This window comes from Athene cunicularia, assembly GCF_003259725.1.
Source record: "Athene cunicularia isolate RWA chromosome 6 unlocalized genomic scaffold, athCun1 chr6_part2, whole genome shotgun sequence".
In the NCBI taxonomy this organism is placed as follows: Eukaryota; Metazoa; Chordata; class Aves; order Strigiformes; family Strigidae; genus Athene; species Athene cunicularia.
The window spans coordinates 4,299,084-4,313,070 of NW_020799106.1; the positions used below are offsets into that span (position 1 = coordinate 4,299,084).

The 13,987-nt window shown below is 40.4% G+C and overlaps 1 protein-coding gene across 4 annotated transcripts in view; it reads left to right on the forward strand.

Moving 5' to 3' along the window:
* The window catches only part of ARID5B (AT-rich interaction domain 5B), a 106,494-nt gene that overhangs the window by 69,940 nt on the left and 22,567 nt on the right, over window positions 1-13,987 (forward strand). For 2 of the 4 annotated variants that reach the window (XM_026851996.1, XM_026852000.1), the window contains 3 exons: window positions 914-1,026; window positions 6,932-7,136; window positions 9,496-9,548. In XM_026851996.1, coding sequence (XP_026707797.1) covers window positions 914-1,026; window positions 6,932-7,136; window positions 9,496-9,548 — 371 coding nt within the window. The remainder of the gene's footprint in view (window positions 1-913; window positions 1,027-6,931; window positions 7,137-9,495; window positions 9,549-13,987) is intronic. The other 2 variants (XM_026851998.1, XM_026851999.1) reach the window with 2 other exon arrangements.

Genomic DNA, 13,987 nt, shown 5'->3' on the forward strand with positions numbered 1-13,987 from the left:
TTTAAATGTTGCCATAGTAGTCGGAGGCTGATTTTTAAATCTGAAAGCAGGCAGGACACGTAATAATGAGCAAACATCTGCTTCATCTGTTATTTCTCTATGTGATCATAATTTATATTGTAATACCACTATTGAAAGATGAGTCTGATATTTTTTATGATGATCCATATCCCATTCTATGTATGGCTCAGCACAGTGAGGATTTAGTCACTGTGTTATTTCAGAGCTGTTTTATCTTAAGAATTGGACAAAACTGAAAGTGATTCATGTTAATTTATATGTGTGGTATGTAACCCTTATGAAACAATCAATCACTTATTTCAGTACTTGTCAACTTCCAGAACTAGTTGTTAAGGGGTTTTTTTGATCCATTTCAGGGCTCGGGGGTGATTTTCTTTTTTTTTTTTTAACTTTTTTTAGAACTTTCACAAGAATGACAGGATATATAAACATTTCTTGGAGCTGTAAGGAATTTCAATATTTCAGAACATTTCCAAAACCAGATGTTTCCCAAAGTTGGAAATAACAGTTAGTACTCTTACTTGAAAATTAGAAATAATAAATGCAGCAGGCTGATTAATGCAAAATTGCCTATTAATATTCTATTTTGTTCTTTTTTGTACCATGGAGAAATATTTGTGCTTTCTCTCCGAGTCCTTTGGAGACCAGTGTTTGACTTTATATTAATTAGTTATGTGAAAGTAGAATAGATTAGCCTTGGGGGATATTCTATAGAAATGTATAGTGTGTCGAGATGTAACCCATGGAGGATGGGAATCTCATAATAAGCATTTACTGTAGACAGATGTGTACATTTCTGTGACTGATTGTAGAGGAATTATTTATTATGCTTTCAGCTGTTAAGAATCCAGTATAAGACAATGTGCTCAAATTGTTCTCCATTAATTTTCAGCGCCAAATCTTAAAGGCAGACCGCGCAAAAAGAAGCCTTGCCCACAGAGAAGAGATTCATTAAATGGCATTAAGGATTCCAACAATAATTCTGAAAGCAAAGCTGTTGCCAAGGTAAATCACTTAATAATACTCTTTTCAGTACGCTCTCCTTTTTTTAGGTACAGCCCTGCCTTTGTTTCCCAGCATGCTGTTTCAAGTTTAGAATGTAACTTATTTTCTTGGGGAGATGAATGTAATTTTTTTCAGTAGTTTTATTCTTCACTTTAAATCATGTCTGTGTTCAAAGTTACCAGCAACTATAATCAACTAACAACCTAATGCTATCAGCTTTCTGGTAACTGGTAGTGCTTAAGCTTTCTTGGCATCTAGTGTTGATTTTCACATTCTGTGACACACAAACATAGTTTGTGACAGTATCTCTGAATTAAAAATAAACCTGGGAGCAGCTCACCCTGTTACAATGTACTGCTAAATATAAGTTTGAAGATAAACAGACTATGAAACAAGAGCCGCTTCAGTAATGGCTTCTAAGAAGCACACACAAACGACATTACTCTGACGTTAAGATCTCAACTTTTTAATTAAAAAAAAAAAAAAAAAAAGAAGATAAAGGCAGAAGTTCAGTACGAAAGCTTAAAAAAAAAATCTAGGCTGTCTCTTTAATACTTAGTGCTGAGCTGCATGTTCCATGGCTTGTTGAATAGTGCATGCTTTTACAGAGTCTTATGTATGTGCTGCAGTGTTTAGCCCATACTGCAAGTAGAAGCTGGATCGATTTGTGTTTATAGACTTAATCTTTTAGATATTTATGGGTTTGCATCTCTTCCTTAAAATATTTTAAAATGGAGTTTCTGTAGTGTAATTTACATGCTATTTTCTATGTTGTCTGTGTGGTTTAAAATAGGAATTTGGTTTTCTCTTTAAAAAAAAAAAAAAAAAAGCAGCACAAATGGCTCCTTTCAAGATGATTTAATTTGAAACTGTAAGATGCAAAGATGGAAAATTACTTAGAGCAATACTTGTAGATTTTTATCTGAGGCAGAACTTTGTCACTGTGATACTTTTGAGCTAAACAACTAAACAGGTTTGCATAGACTGATGGTTTTTTTTTTAGGCCAACTCCTCCCAAATCCATTGTTTCAATAAATTAGATGGATGTGTATCTGAAAAACGCTTCCATTGCTGTGACCATCTCTTTAGGAAATACGGTGAATCTATAGATCCATTTGCGTTGGTATTGTTGTATGCAGTGAATGTCCTGGGAGATTAGGAGGTTAAAGAGGTCAAGTGGAAGTGTTCTGCTCTCAGTTTCTCATAGGAAGGCAAATTAAATTCCACCTCCTCCTCCTCCCTAGGAGTTCAGTTAAAATTGTGCCTTCTGTTGATGACGATAAAAGAGGCTGAAGTTCATGATGAAGCTCTCCCCTTAAGTCACTGTTTCTCTTCTTTTTGTACCCTATTGTGCTCAGTTGGAGTCTGCACTATCGTATTAGACAGGCATGGTAAAAGGCGATGGAGCCTGGTGTGTTGAGTTGCAGGGTCCTACTAGATACTGTAGAATTTGCCTGTATGTTTTTGCTCTGTAGAAGAACATGCAAAATCCGCAGTGTGAAAGTGTCTCAATTTGCCTCAATTCCCTCTTTCCCCAAACCGTTTTTCATGTTAAAATACTAGCAGCAAACTGCAGCATGGACCGTGTTGTCAAAGCACCCCGGACAGTAGCATGAGTAGTCCTGCCTCTTCAGCACCTGATATATAGGTACTAGAAAATTAAAACCAACAGTAACACTTCATACCAAATTGTTTATCCTCTCTGTTTATATTTGGGTTCACCCTACTAGTCAAATGGGAGGATATTTCAGATAAGAAGTAATTCCGTCTATTTATCTAGTCATACTGTGCTCATCATTGTGCAGATATTAATAGCATTAATTATCTTGGCCAGCTTAATTTCATTATAAATAATAGACATACTCATGATATAATGTCCTTGCATGTAGTTACACTGACTTCACTGTGGCTCTTCCCATCAATCTGTCTCGGGGCTGTGGATATACTTTAATAAGAGGAGGGCAGTGAATCAGCAGAGCTATTGCACTTTGTACAGACCCTGCCTGTGGGTTTCAAGGGAAGGAGGGGAAGTGTATTTGAGGAAGGGGCGAATGGAGATCTTCTCATTGTTGGGAACAGTTGGGGTGTTAAGTCATCATCTTAGGCTCCACGTTGGGCTTCACTATCAGTTTTCCTCCTCTGTCCGTGCTCCATCTCCAACTAACGCTGACAGTGGACCCATGGAGAGCAGGGTTGAACACTGCTAGTGTAAACAGGACAAATCCACTTGTGTCAGATGCTGCAACATTTTGGCAGTGGTCCTGGCTGTATTCCTGTTCCAGCTAAAATCCCTTTCGACCAGAAGTTGTGCTGCTTTCATCCTCAGATCATGGCACTCAGTATCTGACAGCAGCTTCATTTCTCAGGTGGCCGGGTGATGGCTCCGGTGGAGACGTGTTGACTGTACAGTTCGGGTCGGGGAGTGGCAGAAGTATCATTCTGAAGACTGTGGTTTTGAGTATGTCAAGACCAACACAAGCCACATGGTTGTAATGACTTGCTGCATGTCATGTTCTCAGCTGCCAGTGACTAGAAAGCTTTGTATCTTCTTACAACTTAGTTTTCACTAGGCATGTTTACCTTGAACCATCAGCAGATCGTTTTGTAGGCTTTTACTGTTACCTGACACAGAAGAGCATTTGGTTGAGTAGGAGCAGCTCTGAGTAAATTCCAGTGTAGGTGGCTTGTTAAAAATAGAGCAATAGCGGGACAGACAACATGGTCCTGAACCTGCAGGTGCTGCCAGGTGGAATGGGTCTTTCATGTACCTCTTCTTGGTTTTGATCCCCTTGCTGGTCACTTCATCCATTTTAGTACCTCCTGGGGGAGATCCCAGGGGAGTTCCCTCCCAGGCTGGGAATGTACAAATCACAAAAATACGAGGCCATCTACTGAGGCGAGATCCGTTCTCCTGGAGAGGCATATATCAAGCTCTTCTCTCCAGACACTTCTGGGACTCGGGAGACTTTCATACTTCACGTGTCATCAGTGCTGGACGGACCTTTGGGACTTGCAGGCTCCAGCGTGACCCTCATCGTACCTGCTTCATGCTCCCAAAGAGCATTCCCATTCAAATTGTGCGGAATTGCGCTGTAAGGCTTTTTAAAACTGGCTGCTCTGACCATTTCAAAGAGCTGACAGGATTAACTTGTTAAACATGGAAATTGTCCCCAAATGCATCTACTCATTACATCTCCTAGTGCTAATGCTGAAGTAAATCTCTCACTTCATTTCTACAGCAAGATCTGGGAAATTAGTTTAAAAGTTGCCAGGATATGCTTTTCCTGTGGCCACAGGTGGCCTGGCATGCTCTCAGACCTGGAGATTTATTCCGAGCACCTCAGCCATTATTATCTGACTGCAACTTTAAAATGCAGGTCTGTAGCGGTCTGTGTTGTGTGTGACCTCTGGCAGGAGAAGACAAACACGGGTGTACCCATGGGTGTTGACCATGGATCATACACCTCTGATGGAACATGCATCAGGAGGTGGTCAGATGTTCACAGAGCCCATCTCAGTACACCCCAGCTTATCCACACTGCAGGGCCGGGTTGCCTGTCAGGGCCTTAGCCCTTATTTTTATTTTGGAGGTTTTACACACGCTGAGGCTACAAAGGAAGCTTTAACTCCTCCTGTGGAAGCTGAACTCTTGCTTTATAATGGAACCGTTCAGGCTCTCCGAGCAGACCAGAAAAAGAGAGCAGAGCCAAGCAGAGCTCTGCATTCAGGACCTTCCTCCAGATCTTTGCCCTCTAGGAAGATTCAAACTCAATGTTTTGCAAGAGGAGAGCAGTTTGTGGTGCCTGGTGCAATCTGGGATTGCTTTCACTGACTTTGATACGTTTATGCTGGATTTACACCGATGTTACCCAAAATGGCATTTCACCCTTTTGGTTCTCGTTAATCATTGGTCATGGCATTCATCCATATCTCCTGTCAGACAGTGGGGAGGTTCCAAAAGTGAGGCTCTTGCCTTGAATGCTGAGTGCATGAAGCATTGCAGTGTTCGTCAAAGCTTCGTTGAACCTGACACTGCTTGGAGTCCATCCCTTGCGTTCTGGCACTTTCAAGTTCCACTAGCTCCATTGAGTTTTGGATAAAACCCAGGATCTTTACAGAAGTTTAATCAACGAGCGTATCTGTACTAATAGGCAAAGCATGGTGTCTTCTGCCATAGGAAGACACCATCTCTTTGAGTCATCCAACCAGAGAATATTGAGCCGTACAGTGGACATACTTTAGCAGCAAGTGATCAAGAAAAATCCCCCAAGAAGTCCATTTCCCAGTCCCTGCTGCATTGCCTGGGAAGAATGAGTCTGCACCCTGCAGTGTCCAACATGGAGATTTTCAGCAGCATTGATTACCTTGGAGAACTGTGGCCACTTCTCCCCTCTGGTTAGGAGCTGGCATTACTTTGTCCAACATCTGGGGAAAACTGTGGAGGCAGCTAACCTTAAGTCAGTGCTTTCTGCAAAGTTAATACCCGGGAGGAGTATAAAATAAAAGATTTTGCTTTCCCTGAGCCGGAAACATGGGGTAGCTTTATTGAGATAAAATAAGCATATCATAGTCTTTCCGGTGATATGTTTGTTGTTTGTTTACAAGCACTTACATAATGCTCTTCATAGCACTTACATCCAAAATTTCAAGTACCCAGAAAGCACCTGGTTTAGAAGTGAGGAGAGTGAAGGAGAGTCAATGGCTTACTTGACCAAGAGCTCTTGCCTTCCTGTTGAGCGAGATACCCTGCTCTCCTCTGCTGTCCTCCTAAGATACCAAATACTGGCTCTTACAGTCTCCCTACTCCCTCTGGGAGCACAAAGGACATGTTTCGGATGGGTTATGGAGCTCCCAGAAGCCTCACAGCACTCAGAAGCCTTGAAGGGACAGTGCAAATTGAAAATACGATTAACCACCTCCACTACCTTGTGTTAGAGGACTTGCAGTATTTCACTGGAAATGTATTGATCCCGTCTTGGTCATGGAGAGCTTTTAAACATCAGTTTGCAAGGTTCTGCTCTTTTTGTTTTGTGTATACATAAATTACGGGAATGCTCAAGTTGTAATTTGCTTGATTCAATGAGAGAATTATCTTCAGGAGGACTGCAGGATTAAGCTGGTCTCACTGGATATTTTTCCCCATGTTTGAATACTGATGAGAAGTAAAGTGGTTCCAATTTGTTGACTTTGTGACTGGCACACATCTGCCGGGGAGGCCAGTGGGAGACCTGGAGCTCTGGGACCCATGTGCATTGGGGCTGCCAGTGTCTACCAGGAAAGGCTTCGGCTTCCAGCCTCTTCCTTCTGCTAAATACTTAGAGCTGTGCTTAAGTTTAAGCAGATGCTCATACTCACTTGACTTAAGTCCATGCTACAGCATAACCTCCACTCTGTGCGCTGAGGGCTCTGCCTGGGTAAGGCTTGCCAAGGTTTGTGTCTATTTTGGTGGGCCAAAGGAGAGAAAAATGTGTCATTTCAGAGCTGACTGCTGAGCGTTCCTGGAAGGGGCTGAGCACCCTCAGCTCCCAGGGTTGTCTACGGGAGTTGACAATGCTGAGTGTCAATCCTGGAACGAAGGTTATTATTAGACTTGCTAATGGCAAGTGTATGTGAGAGATGGGAGCTGTCTGTGACATAGCAATGTATAGTCATAAAAATGCAGATCTGGAGAGCATTACCAATGGGTTATAATGATTTAAAGATGTGGCTATTTAAAAATGTTGTGACTAAGATTCAGAACAAGACATTTAGCTCTATAAATAGCTTCCTTTGTTTCCCCTCAAACACAGTTGCATGGTTTGGCCTTCATTTTTTCAACAATCCATGCTGCTAGGAGAGGGTATTTATTTCTTAAGTGAAAATTAAAGATTACCCAGATCTGATATGACATCTTTTCTTTTCCCAGGTAAAATGTGAGGCTAAGTCAGCTTTGCCCAAACCCAAGAGTAACAACAGCAACTGTAAAAAAGGCTCAAGTGAGGATAAATCAAAGATTGCCGTAGGTGAAGAATGCAGAGCTGATGAGCAGGCTTTCCTTGTGGCTCTTTATAAATATATGAAAGAAAGGAAAACACCAATTGAACGAATACCCTATTTAGGTTTTAAGCAGAGTAAGTATCCTTTTTCTCACTTTCTTGTTGACATTTTAGAATGGTTTGGCTTCTCTGGAGAAAGCATTTGCACATGAAGACTATTTTAAATCCTTATGGATGGGGGGACCATGTTTATATCTACAGATTTTCCAGTCCAGGCATTTCACTGTCTTGTGCCTAGATTTGCATCTCTTCCTTCTGGGGTAGTTGCTGCCAGATATTTATAGGTTTAAATCCGCTGATTATGACTAGAAATAGGCATGTTGAAAACTCTCAAGTTTTCTGTTTTGTAAATCTGCAGCGTCTGTAATGCCTTTCTTCTGAGTTAATAATATGACGTATCTTTATTGTGCCCAGATGTTCTGTATGAAAGGACAAATATTAAAGGAAGACATTTAAAGGTGGTCAAGAAAGGCACAAAAGGGATCGTATTTTTAAGCCCCAAAATGTGTTTATAGTTAATAAATTACTGACTTCGGAGAATATAAAACCAGACAGTATCTGTTTAATACAGAATGCAATGTTTAGAATTGCTTTGGCATGTACAGTTTGTAGTGCCACAATCTGTAAAGCAATTGTAGGTGGAGAAGATACAGTTGTAACTAAATTTTACATAAATATTGCGGCGCAATGTAGATCTTTCAGAGTTTCCAACAAAAGCTGTAAATGGTGGTATTTTTCCTCCTTATCTATAAATTGAATGATACTTTATTTCCTTAAAGGGAAAACTCCATGGATTGAAATATTATTTACTCTAATTTATCTCCCGGATTAAAACCATGTGTTATTTTGATGAAGAATGTCAAACCTGTATGTTTTACATAACAATTTACATACCTAATAGCAATTGGCACTGATTGCAACAGGCCTCCAGCAGCCATTATAAACTTATATAACTCCGAATGATTACAGTGTTTGTCTGAAAACTGGCTGCTTGAAATGGAAGTAAAATTAATGTACTATGAACAGCTTCGTTGCATTATGCATTGATTTAGATTAAATCTAGGCCTAAGCAAAGCTCTTGATAGCTTTGAAACAGTACAAGATTCAATGAGGCTTTCAGAACGTTTTGTGTTGAAGAGAGGATTTACCCCCACCCACCCCCACCCCCATTTTATTCTGCATTTCTTCAAGCATGGGGACAGGGTGGGCTTGAAAGACAAGCTAAAGTATTATTTCTAAAATTTCCCACTGGGGGTAGAGCCCTCTGCTAACATTTAACTGAAATAAACTGAAAGTTGCCTGACATTCATTATAAATTAGGGGCCTGATCCGGCAAATACTTAAATGCCAAGAGTAAGTATGCTGAGAAGAGCAGATATGTTTGCAGGATGGGACTGTGTGTTTGTCCAGCAAGACTTGTGCAAACATGGACAATATAAATAGGTTAGTGAGAAGAAGCAGTGTGTACACTACAACAGAGCATCCCCCCCATGGAGGAGGAGATCCTCACCTCTGTGGTCCACAGCGTTATTGCTGAGTCTAGCCTGAAGTATTTGTAGTATGTCTATGGGGGATCATTATTTGGTGGTGGAATAGTGCATACACCCTTCATAAAGCTAAGACATCAATTTTTCTTCTAGCAATTAAAATAAGATAAAATAAAGATTAAAATAAAGTAAAAATAAATACATGAAATAAAGTGAGACATCAGCAGCCATGGAACAGTAGGCCAGGATGAAAAGCGTGTGAGAGAGGATGAGTTCTGCGGGAAGCATCTCCCAGCACATCTTTGGAATTGAGTTGCCTCTGTTCCTCCGACCCCACAGCTGTGGGCAAGACACAACCACCCATACCATAATTATTATGGTAATTTTCATTTGTGCTCCCTCTGGGTTCATTCACACATGACCTGTTAGAACAGAGCTTATTGTTTATTGATTATGGAGGCCATTATCTGAGCTGCAGTAAATATTGGATATTGTTGTTTAATCAATAGGCTTTCTCTGGGAGCCGGTATGTGGCTCATGCTTGCTTGGTAATGAAATCAGGATTAAACAAACAATTAAAAGCAACATTCTTCCCAATAAGTAATTTTTGTTATCAAAGTTATGGAAACATGCTAAGTCATTATACTGTGCCTCTTATCAGCAAAGTCAAATGAGCCCATTACCTTTGTCTCAGTGTATTTTTCCAGTCCTGTTAAGGAATCTAAGTGTGTTCTCTTATATGTAATTAAAAATATATATAGTATGGGCTAATATTTACTCTTGAGATTATGTAAATACCTCTTTGGAAAATGTTCCACAGGAGCTTTTTCAGGGGCTGTGAGCTTTTTTTCTCTATTTTTCTTTTTTAAAAACTGTTTATTTTACATTTCTTTGAAATATGTTGGTTAATGCAATGCTTATCTAAATACTTATTGTCCCTCTAACAGTTAACCTTTGGACTATGTTTCAAGCTGCTCAAAAACTGGGAGGATATGAAACAGTAAGTGTTTAAGTAACTTAAATGAAATAATTGTGCAATCTAACTTTTCCCTGTTAGAAAAAAAAAAATGTAAAAGCAAACAATCATTTGCTGCATTTTAGGCTAGCTGTACACATTGTGGGTTTATTGGACCATTTTTGGAAACGGTCCCAATTAGTTCCAGGTTTGGCAAAATTGTAAACTTGTCGTAAAAACTACAAGTGGAAAACATATGTAACTCTTCCCTGTCAAGGAAATTAGTTGGGTCTGTAATTTTTTCCCATGTTGAGAAAGGGCTATTATTGTACAACAAGCCAAGATTGCATAAAAGAAATTTCACTTGGCAACATCCCTGACATCTGTTCATGTCTAATATGGGAAATGTATTAAAGGCTTTCAAAAGTAATCAGCATTGTCCATTAAGGAATAGTATGCTGCAGTATCTTCTCTTATTCCAAGTGTAAAAGATCTTTATTAGACAAGGGTCAGTACCACATAAACAGGAAGTTATCAAAGTAATTCAGAAAAGTCTCTGACACTTTTTATCAGCTAACCATATCTGACAAGAGCAGTTTATTTTTAGCTCACAGGAAAATTTGATGGCCATGGATTTTACAGCATGTATTTTGAACCAATAAAATATTAGAGCAACAAACTTAGATTAAAATCTTGAAACGAGAAGAAAGAGCTGCATTAATATGGCACATCGAGATGACATCTGTAATAAAAACCAATTGACATAGGAAGATGTCGTCATTGGAAATATTTCTTTGCACACAATGATCAGATTAAGTTGTTCAGTTCCTGCCGCACTTGGAGGAAAGAAATTATTTTTGCTTTGTTTACGAAGTAATCTGGGACATATCTGTGCTGTAGAGAAATTACAAGAAGAAATGCACTATCAAGAAACTGAACGTCATTTGAATCAAAATTCAAAACTCACCGTTTTCCTTCCATAACAATAAAGCATATTGTTCTGCAAATCAGCAACCTGGGTTGATCAGCATGGGTGTGGCTGGGATTTTGTGAAACATGATCTAACATTCTTAACAAAAATACATGCTTGATTTGGCTTTTATTGTTCCTCTATCTTTCATTAATCAGCACAGAGAATGCTTATGTACAGGGGTGTGTGTAGGTGTGCTCATGGGTTTATATGAATGAATAGCTACCCTAGATCGTTACAGCAATTATGAGCCAACAGTAATTGCCGTAAGTTGTAAAGTGCAATGAAAATGAGGCCTAAAATTTTGAACTTGATCCAGAGCACCAGGGAAGGCCGGGAGGGAGATTGAAAGAGTGGCGTGCTCAGTGCTCAGGGAGGCAGGAGATTGTCACCGCAACGTTTCATATCTACTCGAAGGGACTGAGTATGGAAGCAGGGATGCTGAAGTGATGGAGAGAGATGAGTTTTAGTGCCAGAATGAGAGGGAGAGGCCTGGATTTAGAGGTGCTGGAGCAGGTGAACCTCTGTGCATGGGGCAGAGCAGGAATAGGATGGTGAGTTTGTGAACACAAGACCAGAGAGCCAGGTCTACCAACAGGAGCAGAAACGTGAGAGGATCAGAGGAGGAGGATCACGTACATGAGAATGTCATCCAGGGTAGCATCAGTCTACCCTTGTCTCAAAGCCCCTGTCCTTTTCTCAGTGACAGATGTTCTGTGTTGTTTAGGGGCATTTGTCACCTTTGATGAAAACGTACCATTTCGTCATTGGTGCTTATTTTTCATAGAGAAGAAGCTAAGAGAGTGCTGCCTGGTCGGTAAATGTCAAGGCAGGCATAGCTCACACCCTCTGACGTACTGGGAGTGCAGCTTTGGTTTGAGAGTGACTCTGGGCTGCAGTGATGGCCCTGATCCTCTTCTTGTGATGTGAGTGGCACCTGTGCTCTCTGCAGAAGAGCTGAAATTGGAAGGGGCATTGTGATGCAGTTTAAGTTGCACGTGGAGCATGAGGTTGCCTGCCCTCATTCTCTTCTGTTAACAGTCTTATCCTTAATATGGATCTGCCCTTGCTTCACATTCCCTGAAAGCTAAACCAATCGCTGTTGCAGTACTTTGACCTGTGCACACCCTGGGTTTTATTATTTTATTGCCAGTTGATATTCATTGAGTTTGCCAAGCTGCGTTTGTTTCTGTATATTTTATCATGGTGAGCATTGCTGAGAGGCTTTTGTGTTTGATTCATGTTTCATTCTTCAGCAAGGCAGTGGATGACTGGGGTGACATGGACTTCAGTATCAGTTCCAGAATCTTAGGCAGGTCTGTTTAGATTGAGTGAGTGTTGTAACTCAGTATTGACCAGAATCCAACACTCACATGCACAGTGCCAATATCTATTGATGATAAGTCATGTGCAGAGCAAAGGCTTTCTCAAACCTACCCTGTTTAATACACATTTATTTATATGGACCCTTCCATCTGACTTGATTCAAGTCATGTGTCCATTATAAGGGCTTCATCATCTTTAACTTGTTTTAAAATTTCACAAGTTTCTGGTTAGTGCATTGAGATAAAAATGGATCTTTTCTCTTGGAAGTATTATAAAAAAAATATTTAAAAGTAGACAGTTGGCTTCAGCGTGTGACAGCCATTTATGAAGAGGAAACAAAAGTTGGTTAAAATCACATATGAGAACTTAGAGTGGTCAGATGACTTGTTTTTTACTAGTAAGTGTAGAAACCTTCCCAGTTAAAGGAGCTGCAAACTTCACATCCTTGTGTTTGGCAGAACAATGATAGCCAGCCCAATTGCAGTTTCATCCCCTGCCCTGTCCACCTTGTCCATGTATAGATGCTTCCGTGCGGCTTGAAAAACATCTTTGAGAAACAAGCAGAGATCATGTATGGTGTTTCCCAGCTTCTGCCCAGATTCACAGAACAATACAAGACCTCCAAGTCCAGTCCTGTTGGTTAAGGCTCTAAATGTGAATGAAATCAGCCAGGGATTGCATTTGAGATGCAGAGAACAACCTTCTTAGCCATCTGCCTGACTTTCCTTTATTGTCATGTGTCAGGGGCTGGCATGGATCCAGTCAGGCTTGACAGAGTGTATTACCTGTACATATGGGATATCTAGTAGTGTCAAGTCATGATTTTGTGTCGTATCTCATATTTTAAGAGCTCTCCAGTTAGAGTGCTTGTGACGGTTATTTCTCATCTCTCTGATAGCTGTTTGATTACTAATTCTTAGTTAGTTGTCATCTGTGACTGTGTAATAACACACTCCCATGTACTTCTTGTTGGACATAATACAGGCTTAATAAAAATAGTAACCTGTACAAATTGGTTTAAGTCCTTAACAGATGAAGCTGTCTCTTTGGAATTGGTGGAATCATGTTTCTCTTAAACAAAGATACACGAAATGAACATCTTTGTTACTAATAATAGGAGAATGCATTGGAAAGCGCTCGTATAGCAGACCTTCACAGTGTGAAAGATTTAAAATGTCCCCAAATCCCTGGATTAAATACAAAACAATGTCACATTCTAGGGGGCTCAGCTGTGGTGGCATTTAACAGCCGTTGCCTGGAATTTTCTCAGTCACCCTAAGTCAAGTGAGTAAAAGGTACAGATGTTCATAGATGGGAAACTTCCAGGACTCAGCTAAAGAGTTGTCCTTGGCAAGTCATGAAATGGCATTTTGCCTTTTAAGCCAACACCAAAGGAGTGCCTTGGCATGTTTGCAGAAGGCTGTGGTGCTGAATGGACTCAACCTGGAGATGTCTTAGAAAGATAAAGGGTAAAAAGAAAATTAGGTGGAGCTTAACCTTTGGTGTGTAGCGGCTTAAATTTTGCCAGAGGTCGGTGGGATCCTGTTTAGCTCGTGCCTCTTGGAAGCAACAACAATGTGCTTTAGTTTTTAAAAATTAATGACTGACATGTACAGCAGTCCTGTGTCTGGGCAGGCCCAAAGAAACTGATATATCACTGGAATGCAAAGCTACCTGGATTTGTTTCCTACAGAGCTAATACCCAGAGCTCTGTTTTGAAGAGCATTGTGAACATCACATACCATGACCAGAAAATCCCCCATTAGATTTGCAACAGGAAGAAGATTTGCAAGAAGCTATTTCATGAGGAAGGGAGCTGGGAGCTGGGATTGCAGTGCAGAAGACCTTAAGATTTCTCAGAGCAAAAGACACCATTAAAAGCATGTGTATAAACAGTCCTTTACTTCAGTAGATAAGATCACTGGGTTTATTTGGTTGTTCTTGAGTACTAGTCACTGTCTAATACTGTACTTAGAGGAACCAGATCAGATCTGCTCTCAGGTCCCCGGGCAGACCAGTCTCTTGCTTAACTCCAAATTTTGCTGATTGGGAAAGATGTCACGGAGTTTTTCAAAGCTCTTGACTTCCAGTGGGTCCAGCTCTAGGATTGTGAAGCTGTAGGTTGGAGCAAATTGTGAGAGGGGTCTGAAAACCAGAAGACTATGGGAAGCTATCAGAGATGAGACTG